At 42.9% G+C, this 16,948-nt stretch overlaps 1 protein-coding gene and 1 long non-coding RNA gene across 4 annotated transcripts; both read left to right on the top strand.

Annotated features, from left to right (window-relative positions):
• Positions 1 to 44: 44 nt before the first annotated feature.
• Positions 45 to 12,837, top strand: tmem150b (transmembrane protein 150B). Of its 2 annotated transcripts, XM_045720648.2 has the most exons (8): positions 45 to 1,334; positions 1,534 to 1,602; positions 2,352 to 2,435; positions 4,179 to 4,238; positions 5,929 to 5,996; positions 6,133 to 6,260; positions 6,892 to 7,069; positions 8,958 to 12,837. In XM_045720648.2, the coding sequence occupies exons 3-8, from the start codon at positions 2,371 to 2,373 to the stop codon at positions 9,152 to 9,154; spliced, it is 696 nt and encodes a 231-aa protein (XP_045576604.1). In that variant the 5' UTR covers positions 45 to 1,334; positions 1,534 to 1,602; positions 2,352 to 2,370; the 3' UTR covers positions 9,155 to 12,837. The 2 variants fall into 2 exon arrangements, with proteins under 2 accessions (XP_045576604.1, XP_014059872.1); XM_014204397.3 differs by lacking the exon at positions 1,534 to 1,602.
• A 2,614-nt stretch (positions 12,838 to 15,451) lies between these two features.
• Positions 15,452 to 16,704, top strand: LOC106607520 (uncharacterized). Of its 2 annotated transcripts, none has more exons than XR_006770411.2 (4): positions 15,452 to 15,737; positions 15,853 to 15,930; positions 16,107 to 16,166; positions 16,414 to 16,704. It is a non-coding gene; the product is annotated as an uncharacterized LOC106607520 (long non-coding RNA). The 2 variants fall into 2 exon arrangements; XR_001329218.3 differs by having other exon boundaries at positions 15,459 to 15,737; positions 16,436 to 16,704.
• The last annotated feature ends 244 nt before the right edge of the window (positions 16,705 to 16,948 follow it).

Here is a 16,948-nt window from a genome sequence, read left to right on the forward strand (position 1 = left end):
ATTGTTGTTAATAAAATTCCTTGTTACCTATTTGAGGCACAGTAAACCTTTTAGACTAAAGGACCCAGCTTCCTCTTCAAATGGTTGGTGTCAAAGGTCCTTTGTCCTACCAGTCTTTATTACCAAGAGTGTTATCATATGAAGTTGATAATATTGGTTCAGTGGAACCATTATTACACTCATTTATTGCTTTGTATTTGAATTATCTAATGCTCAACAGCAGACGCCCTGTTACAGCTTTCAGTCTGGAGAGAAAGAAGACTATATCAAGTCCTGTGTTTGATATACTTTGGTTTCACTGTTTGTGGATGTACAATATGAATTATGTATGACAGAGTTTATATTTAGAAAATAGGTACCTGAAATGGGAAGAAAAGGGTAATGTGTGGTGTGCGAGAACGAGGTGTGCAGAGGAAGCCCACAGCTTGTACAGTATGTTACTGGCAAGCAAGTAGTTGTAAATAAAAAGATTGTTGGCCACGCTGTTACCGTAATGTCTTGCATAGCAAACCCCTTCTTAAATGTACTTAAAATAATCATTTTTTTTTAAGTAGAATAGTTACACAATTTAAAAAGAATAGGTTTATTGTATATAGCGCTTTTCATTACAAAGAGAATTTCAAATACGCTTTAAAAAATAATACATTTAGGGTTCTGGCAGTGGCAAGTGATGGTGTTCCACTGCTGACAGTGGGTTGAGGCAGTGGTAGTGGAGGGAGTGTTGATGGTACAGGGAGGGAGAAGTGTCAGTCAGATACTGTAGACAGGCCCGGAGCTCTTCCTCGGGCACCTTTGCCGTTTCCTGCACGATGTTTTTTTATTTTTATCTACAGATATACACGACACACATGAACAGAAAAAATCCCATCAAGTACAGTATTACCAAGGAAACTCGCGTATGTGTCTAAACCCAAATTCCCCAGTTCCACTCACTTGGGCATGATCCGATGCTCAAACATGAGCTATGTCCTTACCCTTTTTATTCATGGTGATTTGTGGCAACTTTATTTGAATTAATCAAAACGCTGTTGGGTCACATCTTCACACCTCAATCAATACTGTCATTCGTACCAATCTTCATTATAACCATTATAATAATATAAAATATCTAAGCCCCGGGGCATATTTCTTAATCAGCCCTGACCCAACGTAATACTTGTACCATAAAACCTTCTCCCTGGTAAAGCGAGTGAGAAGAAACTTTCTACTGGTGTTATTACGGTATATTTGACAGTGAAGGCCAAGGGGGAGAGGCATTTCGAATTGAGTTAGAGGCGAAAAAATCAGGAGCTTGTCAGCTTTCCCTCCCAACTGTACATACAAGAAAACCTCTTGTGAGTTTGTACCACTTTTTACTAAACTTCTCTTTCTCTGGCTTGAATATTCCTCTCTTGTATGTTACTATGACATCTTGTCATAGAGCTCGCAGGAAAGGTATTTCACTGTACCTGTGTGTGACATTAACTTGTAACGTGAAACTCGTCAATGTATCTTTATTTGTGCAAATTGTGTCTTTTGTCGTTATTGCGGTAGGTAGCCTAGGGTTAAGAGCATTGGGCCAGTAACCGAAAGGTTGCTAGAGCGAATCCCCGAGCTGACAAGGTAAAAATCGGTCATTCTGCCCCTGAACAAGGCAGTTAATCCACTGTTCCTAGGCCGTTATTGAAAATAAGAATTTGTTCTTAACTGACTTGCCAAGTTGAATAAAATAATACTAATTGCTCTTTCTGTATCTTGCTTTCCTCTCACTTTCCTTTTCAGTAACAATTTTTATGGGTGTCATTTGATGAGGTTTTAACAGTCTGGAAGAGCAGGGTCTTGGAGCTTATTTAAACTAGACAGTTATTTTTCTGTACTTCCATTCTCTTCCTATCACTCAGTGATTTCTCAAGTGGGTAGCCTATAGCTTCAAAATGTCCTTTTAAACTCATCAGCTTTGATCCTGTAAGATGTGTATGAACAGATGATCAACCGATACTAATGTTACGTGACCTGGGTTGAAATACTATTTCAATTACGTTCACATCCATTTCAAATTAAGTATTAAGATGTTTGAAAATACAAGAAGTTGAATATTAGAATGTATTTGGAAGTATACTTGGAAAGTATTGGCATGTATTTGAAAATGCTCAAATAAAACTAAATACTCCAATGCATTTGAACCCAGTTCCTAGGAGTATTTAAAATAATGAATTTGCTCTTTATATGAAATGATTTGACAATAGATTCAAAATACACAGAAAATAAGTATTTTAAATAAAAAATAATTAAATACACATGTATTTAAACTCAGGTCAGGATACTACATGGCATTCAAAGAAACTACAAAGGAGTAATTGTGTCTTTCCCAGGTGACCTTAGTGTACCATTATGTGGCTCTGGGCACTGCTTCCGATCTGCTTGGCGGTGTTTGGCACTGTGGGCATATGGGTGGTGTAAGTATTTATCTGACGTCCATGTGTGCTCTCCTCTTCAGCTACTTCTTTATTAGTGGTAGGCAGAAGAATACTGTGGTCTCTTATGCTACAATGATATGGCGATGATGATGAGGAAAATGTTCATGTTTACTTGCTTTCAGTAGAAGTAACAAACATCGAACACTTGTGCTCTGAGTGCAAGAATCAAAACAAACATCAAATGATTGCCTCTGTCACCCTCCACAGGGTTTGGTCTGGAAGATGCATGGTGCCTTCGGAAAGTATTCAGACCCCTTGACTTTTCCAAAATGTGTTATGTTACAGCCTTGTTCTAAAATAGATGTTTTTTAAAATACTAAAATCCTCAGCAATCTACACATTATACCCCGTAATGACAAAGTAAACCCCCAATGCTATGAAACTTGAAATTGAACTCAGGTGCATCCTGTTTCCATTGATCATCCTTGATGTTTCTACAACTTGATTGGAGGCCACCTGTGGTAAATTCAATTGATTGGACATGATTTGGAAAGGCACACACCTGTCTATATGAGGTCCCACAGTTGACAATGCATGTCAGAGCAAAAACCAAGCCATGAGGTCGAAGGAATTGTCCATAGAGTTCTGGAACAGGATTGTGTTGAGGAACAGCTCTAGGGAAGGGTACCAAAAAATGTATGCAGCATTGAAGGTCCCCAAGAACACAGTGGACTCCATCATTCTTAAATGGAAGAAGTTTGTAACCACCAAGACTCTGCATAGAGCTGGCCGCCTGGGAAAACTGAGCAATCGGGGGAGAAGGGCCTTGGTCAGCGAGGTGACCAAGAACCCAATGGTCACTTTGACAGATCTCTAGAGTTCCTCTGTGGAGATGGGTGAACCTTCCAGAAGGATAACCATCTCTGCAGCACTCCACCAATCAGTCCTTTATGGTAGAATGGCCAGACGGAAGCCATTCCTCAGTAAAAGGCACATGACAGCCTAAAGACTCTGACCATGAGAAACAAGATTTAAGTCTTTGTCCTGAATGCCAATTGTCACTTCTGGAGGAAACCTGGCAGCATCATGCTGTGTGGATGTTTTCCAGCAGCAGGGACTGGGAGACTAGTCAGGATCGAGGGAAAGATGAACGGAGCAAAGAACAGAGAGATTCTTGATAAAAACCTGCTCCAGAGTGCTCAGGACCTCAGTCTGGGGCAAAGGTTCACCTTCCAATAGGACAACGACCCTAAGCACACAGCCAAGACAACGCAGGAGTGGTTTAGGGACAAGTCTCTGAATGTCCTTGAGTGGCCCAGCCAGAGCCCAGACTTGAACCCAATCAAACATCTCTGGAGAGACCTGAAAATAGCTGTGCAGTGACGCTCCCTATCCAACCTGACAGAGCTTGAGATGATCTGCATAGAAGAATGGGAGAAACTCCCTAAATACAGGTGTGCCAAGCTTATAGCGTCATACCCAAGAAGAGTTGAGGCTGTAATCACTGCCAAAGGTGCTTCATCTAAGTACTGAGTAAAGGGTCTGAATACTTATGTAAATGTGATATTTCCATATTTTGTTGTTGAAATTAGCAAAAAATAAATAAAAAATCTTGTTTTTGCTTTGTCATTTTGGGGTATTGTGTGTAGATTGATGATGAAAAAAAACGATTTAATACATTTTAGAATAAGGCTGTAACCTACCAAAATGTGGAAAAAGTCAAGGGGTCTGAATACTTTCCGAAGGCATTCAAATACTAACTACAGTTCTTGTTCTTGCCAGGTTTGGTATCGCTGTATCGAATGAGACTGTTAACATCACAGATAGATTCCCTTACATCAGGTAGGAATCACAATGGTCTTTCAATCAAGTCAGTCTCACAGTACTCCTTAAATATTCCCAATGGCATGGATCAAAATGAAAAGGGAATCATTGAGGAATCAACACTATATAACTTTAATATTAAGGTTATAACATTATTCAAATTGTATTAGTCGTATGTAACAGATACGCATGGTATACATCGTCCAATTAAAAACATACTTGCAGGTTCCTTCTCGACAACGCAACAACAATAACAAATAATAAAATATAAATAAAATAATAAAAAGTAAATTAATAAAATAAACATTTTAGCATACACAGAACAGACTCAATTTGTCGGATTGAGTCAAGTTGGCTGGATATCTTTTGGGTGGTGGACCATTCTTGATACACAGGAAACTGTTGAGTGTGAAAAACCCACCAGCCTTGCAGTTCTTGAAACACTCAAATTGCTGAGCCTGGCACGTACTACCATACCCCTTTCAAAGGCACTTAAATCTTTTGTCTTGCCCATTGGCACACATACACAATCCATGTCTCAAGGCTTAAAAATCCATCTTTAACCTGTCTCCTCACCTTCATCTATACTGATTGAAGTGGATTTAAAAGGTGACATCAATAAGGGATCATAGGTTCACCTGGTTAGTCTATATCATGGAAAGAGCAGGTGTTCCTAATGTTTTGTGCACTCAGGGTAAGTGTAGTACAGGAAAGCACAGTTTATAGTCCAATATTTATATGTGTATTGGGGAAGGGGGGAGGGGTGCATTTGTATAAATTGAGCAGTATAGTAAGAGTCTGGTAGCAGCAGCTGTTGTGTGTGTGTTCTACGGTGTGGAGAATCAGAGCAGGTGGTCAGTCCAGTTCAAGTGTTTTTTAGTCTGATAGCTTGTGGATAGAAACTGTCTCTGACCCTGTTGGTATCAGACCTCATGCTCCGATACTGTCTTCCCGACGGTAAGGGATTGAACAGCTCGTGTGTGGGGTCCTTGATGATGCTACGGCCTTCCACAGAAACCGTTTTGAGTAGATGTCCTGGATAGGTGGGAGCACGGTCTCAGTGATGTACTGGGGCGTCTTCACCACCCATTGGAGGGCCTCGCAGTCGTGGACGGAAGACGGTATCGGAGCATCAGGTCTGATACCAACAGGCTCAGAGACAGTTTCTATCCACATGCCATCAGACTGCTGAACATTTGAACTGGACTGACCACCTGATCTGATTCTCCACACCTTAGCACACATGCACACACCCACACAGTCCCAGGCCCAGATGCAACCCGTCAGGACGTACTCAATGGTGCAGTGGTAATATTTGGAGAGGACCCGTGGCGGCATGCCGATAGCTAGCATGGAGCATTAAAGTTCACCCAAATTACAAAATTACATTGGTTTTATATGGACAAGTTATGACAGCAATCCATGCTTTGGTTGTGTTTACCTGTCTGCATGTCAATGGCACTTATATTATCTTTTTCGCGCTTCATGTCCAAATCATGTATAAGCAACTTCATTGAGTTACACTATAATTTTTTTAAATATTTTTTTGCTTCAAATCATCCTAAACTAAGATACATTTTTTACATAAAGTATGAGAGGGGAAACAATAAGGTTTGTATTGTTAAATTAACCAATACACATTATGAGGTTGTTACGTCTGATGTGTTTCTAATCGTAGAGAATTGAAATGTGAATTTGTGTTCCACAGTGAATGTGGCACCTATAATCCACAGAGCTGCATCTTTGCTCAGATCTGCAACGTCTGTGCTGTCTTGGGTAAGTGAGTAGATGCACGCGCACGCCCACACACACACACACACACACACACACACACACACACACACACACACACCCACACACACACACACACACACACACACACACTTAATACCCCCTTCTCTCTCTGTGTCAGCCCTGTGGGTTGTGGTGATCCGGTTTCAGCAGGTCAGGGACTATGGTCAGAACAGCAAGGTGAACATCGCCAGTATCGTACTGGGCTTCATCTCCTGTGTGGGCATCTCCATCATCGGAAACTTCCAGGTATCGTTTAGAATCTCAGTTCAGTGTAAACTATTGTGATGAAGGCAGTTATCGCAATACTATTATAATATCTCTGTATTATTGTGATACAAGTCCTATTATAAACTGGGTGGTTCGAACCCTGAATGCTGATTGGCTGACATCCATGGTATATCAGACCGTATTCCACAGGTACGAAAAAAACATTAATTTTTACTGCTCTAATTACGTTGGTAACCAGTTTATACAGTGCCTAGGCATGTTGTGTAAATCAAATTATACAAACACCCCAAATATCCATTTTAATTCCAGGTTGTAAGGCAACAAAATAGGAAAAATGCCAAGGGGGTGAATACTTTCGCAAGCCACCTTAATAGCAATAAGGCACCTTGGGGGTTTGTGTTATAATGCCAATACATCATGCCTAAGGGCTGTGTCCAGGCACTCTGCGTTGCGTCGTGTTTAAGAACAGCCCTTAACTGTGGTATATTGCCCACACCTCCTTGGGCCTTATTGCTTAAATATCCTCTACCCCTTGCATGTACACATAGAAAGTTGACATATTGTTATACCCTGATAATTGCTGACAATATCTCCTTCATTCCATCTTCTCTCCCATCCCTCCCTCCCTCTCTTCATCACTCTCTTTCAGCAATCTGTAGTGATGGGGATCCACTTGTTGGGAGCGTTCTTGGCGTTCTTCGTGGGCCTGGCCTACTTCTGGCTGCAGGTGTGGCTCTGCTACAAAGCCCATCCCTTTAAAGACCGTCACTGGGTTGGACCTCTTCGAGCTACATTCTGTAGCATCTGCACCGTCCTGGTCATCACCAGTATCCTTACAGATATAACACTGGGGCGCTCTCCATTCTCAGAGAATGTCTCTTCATGTAGGAATATACACTGCTCAAAAAAATAAAGGGAACACTTAAACAACAAAATGTAACTCCAAGTCAATCACACTTCTGTGAAATCAAACTGTCCACTTAGGAAGCAACACTGATTGACAATAAATTTCACATGCTGTTGTGCAACTGGAATAGACAACAGGTGGAAATTATAGGCAATTAGCAAGACACCCCCAATAAAGGAGTGGTTCTGCAGGTGGGGACCACAGACCACTTCTCAGTTCCTATGCTTCCTGGCTGATGTTTTGGTCATTTTTGAATGCTGGCGATGCTTTCACTCTAGTGGTAGCATGAGACGGAGTCTACAACCCACACAAGTGGCTCAGGTAGTGCAGCTCAGCCAGGATGGCACATCAATGCGAGCTGTGGCAAGAAGGTTTGCTGTGTCTGTCAGCGTAGTGTCCAGAGCATGGAGGCGCTACCAGGAGACAGGCCAGTACATCAGGAGACGTGGAGGAGGCCGTAGGAGGGCAACAACCCAGCAGCAGGACCGCTACCTCCGCCTTTGTGCAAGGAGGAGCAGGAGGAGCACTGCCAGAGCCCTGCTAAATGACCTCCAGCAGGCCACAAATGTGCATGTGTCTGCTCAAACGGTCAGAAACAGACTCCATGAGGGTGGTATGAGGGCCCGACGTCCACAGGTGGGGGTTGTGCTTACAGCCCAACACCGTGCAGGACGTTTGGCATTTGCCAGAGAACACCAAGATTGGCAAATTCGCCACTGGCACCCTGTGCTCTTCACAGATGAAAGCAGGTTCACACTGAGCACATGTGACAGACGTGACAGTCTGGAGACGCCGTGGAGAATGTTCTGCTGCCTGCAACATCCTCCAGCATGACCGGTTTGGCGGTGGGTCAGTCATGGTGTGGAGTGGCATTTCTTTGGGGGGCCGCACAGCCCTCCATGTGCTCGCCAGAGGTAGCCTGACTGCTATTAGGTACCGAGATGAGATCCTCAGACCCCTTGTGAGACCATATGCTGGTACGGTTGGCCCTGGGTTCCTCCTAATGCAAGACAATGCTAGACCTCATGTGGCTGGAGTGTGTCAGCAGTTCCTGCAAGAGGAAGGCATTGATGCTATGGACTGGCCCGCCCGTTCCCCAGACCTGAATCCAATTGAGCACATCTGGGACATCATGTCTCGCTCCATCCACTAACGCCACGTTGCACCACAGACTGTCCAGGAGTTGGCGGATGCTTTAGTCCAGGTCTGGGAGGAGATCCCTCAGGAGACCATCCGCCACCTCATCAGGAGCATGCCCAGGTGTTGTAATGAGGTCAAACAGGCACGTGGAGGCCACACACACTATTGAGCCTCATTTTGACTTGTTTTAAGGACATTACATCAAAGTTGGATCAGCCTGTAGTGTGGTTTTCCACTTTAATTTTGAGTGTGACTCCAAATCCAGACCTCCATGGCTTGATAAATTGGATTTCCATTGATTATTTTTGTGTGATTTTGTTGTCAGCACATTCAACTATATAAAGAAACAAGTATTTAATAAGATTATTTCTTTCATTCAGATCTAGGATGTGTTGTTTAAGTGTTCCCTTTATTTTTTTGAGCAGTATATAAAGCATCTATTACTCACTGTTGATGCATGCTAAACAGTGTTTATGCAAAATATATCAACTTGAATACCGGTGAAAATATGACACAAAAACAATGGAGGCTACGACTGTAGTGTATATTCCCTGGCCAGACTGGCAGAACAGAGGTGTACACTACACTTAGCTGGGAATGATATTCAAACTGTATAGTTTAGACATTGACAGGTCATCTGCTTGTGTTGTTGCTCCTTGACTGGCCAGTGGCTATACTTCATAATACCGGCTACAAATCTGGAGCGGCCATTTGTGAGTGGGCCTTGGTCATGTCCTTCTTTGTCCTTTTTGGCCTCTTTGGGTCCGAGTTCCGTCACATCGACTTCCACCAGCTCACCGTGCAGAAACAACGTCTGAAGACACAGAGCACCAACGGAGTGGTCAGAATGAGTGATGTTTCATAGTACAGCCAATTAGGCAGGTAGCCTAGTGGTTAGAGCGTTGGACTAGTAACCGCAAGGTTGCAAAATCGAATCCCCGAGCTGACAAGGTAATAAAAATCTGTCGTTCTGCCCCTGAACAACCCACTGTTCCTAGGCTGTCATTGAAAATAAGAATTTGTTCTTAACTGACTTGCCTACTTAAATAAAGGTTAAAAAATAAATAAAAATGAGACCGTGACAATGACCATGCATTGATACACTGTTCATAGCTTAACATCTAAAGACACACACTGGGTTATTTTGACCCAGCTAGTTGGGTTGCGTGAATACCCAAACATGGGTTAATTTAACCATTGGTAGTTTTTTTAACCGTCAGTTGGGTTGACCCAGCAGCTGGGTCTTTTTTTTTAATGTAATCCAGGTTATTTTAATGAGGCGTGGCCTATTAGGGGCGTGGCTTTCAGATAATGATTTTTGTATCACAAATCTAATTGTCGTCTTGTAATGTTATTCAGTCAAGCAGATCTAAGATTTTCTCAAGTTTGGTTTTATTTTTGTACCAACAGAAATTATTTAAATTGGCACATCAAGACATGAACACTGTAAACATCACTACACTGTTTATGTAGAAGAAGATATGATACAGGATTGGATACTTTTTCAAGTCATGAGGGTTTACATAAGTGTCTGATGAGGGTTTACGTAACTGTAAGTGTTTTTAATTTTGCTGACGTTAAATAAAATTTTACTTTAAACATACTGTACAGAGAATATTGAGCCTTCCATCAGTGTCTGTCACGTCAAAAAAAATAGAACATGACATTTGTTTTCTCAGTGCAAGCACATTTAAAACATCATTTAAAAACATTTTAAAACAGCAGTTATATCAGATTTATTTTTACAAACATTTAAACAATGTGCAGTGCAAAGGTCCATATTGTTGATATATACACTGCTCAAAAAAATAAAGGGAACACTTAAACAACACAATGTAACTCCAAGTCAATCACACTTCTGTGAAATCAAACTGTCCACTTAGGAAGCAACACTGATTGACAATAAATTTCACGTGCTGTTGTGCAAATGGAATAGACAACAGGTGGAAATTATAGACAATTAGTAAGACACCCCCAATAAAGGAGTGGTTCTGCAGGTGGGGACCACAGACCACTTCTCAGTTCCTATGCTTCCTGGCTGATGTTTGGTCACTTTTGAATGCTGGCGGTGCTTTCACTCTAGTGGTAGCATGAGACGGAGTCTACAACCCACACAAGTGGCTCAGGTAGTGCAGCTCATCCAGGATGGCACATCAATGCGAGCTGTGGCAAGAAGGTTTGCTGTGTCTGTCAGCGTAGTGTCCAGAGCATGGAGGCGCTACCAGGAGACAGGCCAGTACATCAGGAGACGTGGAGGAGGCCGTAGGAGGGCAACAACCCAGCAGCAGGACCGCTACCTCCGCCTTTGTGCAAGGAGGAGCAGGAGGAGCACTGCCAGAGCCCTGCAAAATGACCTCCAGCATGCCACAAATGTGCATGTGTCTGCTCAAACGGTCAGAAACAGACTCCATGAGGGTGGTATGAGGGCCCGACGTCCACAGGTGGGGGTTGTGCTTACAGCCCAACACCGTGCAGGACGTTTGGCATTTGCCAGAGAACACCAAGATTGGCAAATTCGCCACTGGCGCCCTGTGCTCTTCACAGATGAAAGCAGGTTCACACTGAGCACGTGACAGACGTGACAGAGTCTGGAGACGCCGTGGAGAACGTTCTGCTGCCTGCAACATCCTCCAGCATGACCGGTTTGGCGGTGGGTCAGTCATGGTGTGGGGTGGCATTTCTTTGGGGGGCCGCACAGCCCTCCATGTGCTCGCCAGAGGTAGCCTGACTGCCATTAGGTACCGAGATGAGATCCTCAGACCCCTTGTGAGACCATATGCTGGTGCGGTTGGCCCTGGGTTCCTCCTAATGCAAGACAATGCTAGTCCTCATGTGGCTGGGGTGTGTCAGCAGTTCCTGCAAGAGGAAGGCATTGATGCTATGGACTGGCCCGCCCATTCCCTAGACCTGAATCCAATTGAGCACATCTGGGACATCATGTCTCGCTCCATCCACCAACGCCACGTTGCACCACAGACTGTCCAGGAGTTGGCGGATGCTTTAGTCCAGGTCTGGGAGGAGATCCCTCAGGAGACCATCCACCACCTCATCAGGAGCATGCCCAGGCGTTGTAGGGAGGTCATACAGGCACGTGGAGGCCACACACACTACTGAGCCTCATTTTGACTTGTTTTAAGGACATTACATCAAAGTTGGATCAGCCTGTAGTGTGGTTTTCCACTTTAATTTTGAGTGTGACTCCAAATCCAGACCTCCATGGCTTGATAAATTGGATTTCCATTGATTATTTTTGTGTGATTTTGTTGTCAGCACATTCAACTATATAAAGAAACAAGTATTTAATAAGATTATTTCTTTCATTCAGATCTAGGATGTGTTGTTTAAGTGTTCCCTTTATTTTTTTGAGCAGTATATAAAGCATCTATTACTCACTGTTGATGCATGCTAAACAGTGTTTATGCAAAATATATCAACTTGAATACCGGTGAAAATATGACACAAAAACAATGGAGGCTACGACTGTAGTGTATATTCCCTGGCCAGACTGGCAGAACAGAGGTGTACACTACACTTAGCTGGGAATGATATTCAAACTGTATAGTTTAGACATTGACAGGTCATCTGCTTGTGTTGTTGCTCCTTGACTGGCCAGTGGCTATACTTCATAATACCGGCTACAAATCTGGAGCGGCCATTTGTGAGTGGGCCTTGGTCATGTCCTTCTTTGTCCTTTTTGGCCTCTTTGGGTCCGAGTTCCGTCACATCGACTTCCACCAGCTCACCGTGCAGAAACAACGTCTGAAGACACAGAGCACCAACGGTGTGGTCAGAATGAGTGATGTTTCATAGTACAGCCAATTAGGCAGGTAGCCTAGTGGTTAGAGCGTTGGACTAGTAACCGCAAGGTTGCAAAATCGAATCCCCGAGCTGACAAGGTAATAAAAATCTGTCGTTCTGCCCCTGAACAACCCACTGTTCCTAGGCTGTCATTGAAAATAAGAATTTGTTCTTAACTGACTTGCCTACTTAAATAAAGGTTAAAAAATAAATAAAAATGAGACCGTGACAATGACCATGCATTGATACACTGTTCATAGCTTAACATCTAAAGACACACACTGGGTTATTTTGACCCAGCTAGTTGGGTTGCGTGAATACCCAAACATGGGTTAATTTAACCATTGGTAGTTTTTTTAACCGTCAGTTGGGTTGACCCAGCAGCTGGGTCTTTTTTTTTAATGTAATCCAGGTTATTTTAATGAGGCGTGGCCTATTAGGGGCGTGGCTTTCAGATAATGATTTTTGTATCACAAATCTAATTGTCGTCTTGTAATGTTATTCAGTCAAGCAGATCTAAGATTTTCTCAAGTTTGGTTTTATTTTTGTACCAACAGAAATTATTTAAATTGGCACATCAAGACATGAACACTGTAAACATCACTACACTGTTTATGTAGAAGAAGATATGATACAGGATTGGATACTTTTTCAAGTCATGAGGGTTTACATAAGTGTCTGATGAGGGTTTACGTAACTGTAAGTGTTTTTAATTTTGCTGACGTTAAATAAAATTTTACTTTAAACATACTGTACAGAGAATATTGAGCCTTCCATCAGTGTCTGTCACGTCAAAAAAAATAGAACATGACATTTGTTTTCTCAGTGCAAGCACATTTAAAACATCATTTAAAAACATTTTAAAACAGCAGTTATATCAGATTTATTTTTACAAACATTTAAACAATGTGCAGTGCAAAGGTCCATATTGTTGATATATACACTGCTCAAAAAAATAAAGGGAACACTTAAACAACACAATGTAACTCCAAGTCAATCACACTTCTGTGAAATCAAACTGTCCACTTAGGAAGCAACACTGATTGACAATAAATTTCACGTGCTGTTGTGCAAATGGAATAGACAACAGGTGGAAATTATAGACAATTAGTAAGACACCCCCAATAAAGGAGTGGTTCTGCAGGTGGGGACCACAGACCACTTCTCAGTTCCTATGCTTCCTGGCTGATGTTTGGTCACTTTTGAATGCTGGCGGTGCTTTCACTCTAGTGGTAGCATGAGACGGAGTCTACAACCCACACAAGTGGCTCAGGTAGTGCAGCTCATCCAGGATGGCACATCAATGCGAGCTGTGGCAAGAAGGTTTGCTGTGTCTGTCAGCGTAGTGTCCAGAGCATGGAGGCGCTACCAGGAGACAGGCCAGTACATCAGGAGACGTGGAGGAGGCCGTAGGAGGGCAACAACCCAGCAGCAGGACCGCTACCTCCGCCTTTGTGCAAGGAGGAGCAGGAGGAGCACTGCCAGAGCCCTGCAAAATGACCTCCAGCATGCCACAAATGTGCATGTGTCTGCTCAAACGGTCAGAAACAGACTCCATGAGGGTGGTATGAGGGCCCGACGTCCACAGGTGGGGGTTGTGCTTACAGCCCAACACCGTGCAGGACGTTTGGCATTTGCCAGAGAACACCAAGATTGGCAAATTCGCCACTGGCGCCCTGTGCTCTTCACAGATGAAAGCAGGTTCACACTGAGCACGTGACAGACGTGACAGAGTCTGGAGACGCCGTGGAGAACGTTCTGCTGCCTGCAACATCCTCCAGCATGACCGGTTTGGCGGTGGGTCAGTCATGGTGTGGGGTGGCATTTCTTTGGGGGGCCGCACAGCCCTCCATGTGCTCGCCAGAGGTAGCCTGACTGCCATTAGGTACCGAGATGAGATCCTCAGACCCCTTGTGAGACCATATGCTGGTGCGGTTGGCCCTGGGTTCCTCCTAATGCAAGACAATGCTAGTCCTCATGTGGCTGGGGTGTGTCAGCAGTTCCTGCAAGAGGAAGGCATTGATGCTATGGACTGGCCCGCCCATTCCCTAGACCTGAATCCAATTGAGCACATCTGGGACATCATGTCTCGCTCCATCCACCAACGCCACGTTGCACCACAGACTGTCCAGGAGTTGGCGGATGCTTTAGTCCAGGTCTGGGAGGAGATCCCTCAGGAGACCATCCACCACCTCATCAGGAGCATGCCCAGGCGTTGTAGGGAGGTCATACAGGCACGTGGAGGCCACACACACTACTGAGCCTCATTTTGACTTGTTTTAAGGACATTACATCAAAGTTGGATCAGCCTGTAGTGTGGTTTTCCACTTTAATTTTGAGTGTGACTATAAATCCAGACCTCCATGGGTTGATAAATTGGATTTCCATTGATTATTTTTGTGTGATTTTGTTGTCAGCACATTCAACTATGTAAAGAAAAAAGTATTTAATAAGATTATTTATTTCATTCAGATCTAGGATGTGTTGTTTAAGTGTTCCCTTTATTTTTTTGAGCAGTATAGTACCAAATCTGTTTTCAGTGCTACTGTAAGTGTTTCTGATTAAATAGGCATATTAGCACTATGTGTCCAAGCCTTTAGGACAAGCAGCCTTGGGTGTAGGTTTTCAAAAAACATAAAGAATACCTTTGGGAAACTCACCCCTTCCTGATTTACTCTAGGTGAGTGCTGTTTGCAGGGGGTGGCTGTCATCAGCTGTGCTGCCCTTCATTTTCTTCAGAACTACCCATTAAGAACGTTGCAGATAGAAATACAATTTATAGACGTGGCATGACACCCAATTCTATGTGACAAGTATAGCTGTTCTACATAACCGATTTGTATCTGAACGTTTTTTAACATTGCACCCTCCTGAACACAGCCAGTCCTCCGTCGTTGCAGCCGCACAGACTGATTGACTGCCTGCCAAGGAGAACACTGCAGTTTTTTCAGGCTCTGTTTTGTCAGTCCATTTAGCCAGGCTATTGAGCTGAAGGTGAAGACTGACTGTTTCACACTGCATTAGAAAGACAGCATGCTATATGATGTCTCAGTCAACCCTGAGCGTTATTGCAGAAAATACAGGTCAAGATTTGCATCGTCTCAGTCAACCCTGAGCGTTATTGCAGAAAATACAGGTCTTGACCTGTATTATATATATTATATTTTATATTATATATATGCTTCGGAGTAAGTAGTCTACAGGATCTATTCACCTAGAGCCTACATCTTTGTTTCTGTTGAAAGGGGAGAATTTGTCTTCAATGTTTTGACTGCTGCAGTGATGGATGCTGTGTTTCGTTCCTCTGTTGGTTGTCACATAGTATTGCTTTCACTGTTACAGGACTCTGTGTGTGAGGGTGATGCAAAGGTGCTGTACTGCACTTAATCAATTCTACCACATGGTGGCACCATCAAGCCTATACCCACTTCAACATACAATGATTAACCTTAGTTTTGTTTGACTATTCTTGGGACACTCCGTTACCAGGTTATAGGTGCCTCTGACAGTTTCCTGTCTAAGGCTCTGAGGCAGGTGTCTGACATACCTGATTGTAAGACAGTTTGTTTGTCCCGTCAATAAACCTCAAAGATCATTGCAGACATCTGTGTTTCTTTTTCTGGGATTGTCACCATTTGAAGTGTCCTGGGGTAAGATGTTTTTATGAATACCTGAGTTCTTTAGTTGAGGACCTTTGTCCCTTTTTATTGAAATTGGTCTAAAGTGTATCTGGGTGTCTCAGTTGTCTCGTTTCATCTTTCCCAGGTGACGTAAGTAAACAATAATCTGGGCGCTGCTTCCAATCTGCTTGGCGGTGTTTGGCACTGAGGGGATATGGGTGGTGTAAGTATCTAACAGACTGGTCTCCTCTCCAGCTACTTCTCTAGATAGAATTATAGTGTGGTCTTATGCTACGGTACAATGAGGTGGTGATGATAAGAAACGTACTATCAGTGCAAATAACAAACAGAAAATCACTGAAGTATTGATATACTAACGACAGTACTTGTTCTTCCCAGGTTTGGTATCGTTGTATCAAATGAGACTGTTAATATCACAGCGAGATTCCCTTACATCAGGTAAGAGTGACGCTGGTCACTGTAAAGGGTTTACCCTGAATTCCACTGTGTATTTGGACTATGTCAATAGAGGCACTACCACAGTTAAACTGGTATAAACACTAACAAAACATGCTGGGAAATGTTAATGAGCCCACAACGCCACAATACCATATACACACGTGTGGCTCATTGTTTTAAAGTCAATATTTCATTACCAAGTCGTTTCCAGATTTGTAAATAATTAAAATGTGAATTTGTCTTCCAGTGATGTGCTTCTTTGTTCCTAGTTGGCCTCTTTGCATCTGAGTTCCGTCATATCGACTGTCACCAGCTCACCGTGCAGAACCAAGGCCTCAGCAAGATACAGAGCATGGGATCATAATGGGACCCTAATGTACAATAGTACAGCAAACAGAACAGTAATGTAATAATGATATAATAATTTAACATTCAGCTCTGACTGATGAAGCTCTACATAAGTGTACATATTTTAAACCTATTGTTGAATAAACTGCTACTCTTTTTATTTAATAAAATACTACTCATTTTGATGCGGCATCGCCTTAGCTAAACCTCTTTGTTTGGTTTCTGTTGAGTTTACGGGAAATATAGATGAGATTTTTCTGATCTTTGTTCATCTTTTGACTACAGCAGTGGTGGTTGCTATGTTTCCTCTCTCTGTAGGTTGTCTCATGGTATTGCTTTCACTGTTACAGGAATCTGTAGGGTGAGAGAGACGCTCTCCGACTATGCCACTCAACATACACACAACACACAACTTACTTCTGTGGGTACAATAT

The sequence above is a fragment of the Salmo salar genome, chromosome 06, assembly GCF_965601325.2.
Source record: "Salmo salar chromosome 06, fSalSal1, whole genome shotgun sequence".
NCBI lineage: Eukaryota > Metazoa > Chordata > Actinopteri > Salmoniformes > Salmonidae > Salmo > Salmo salar.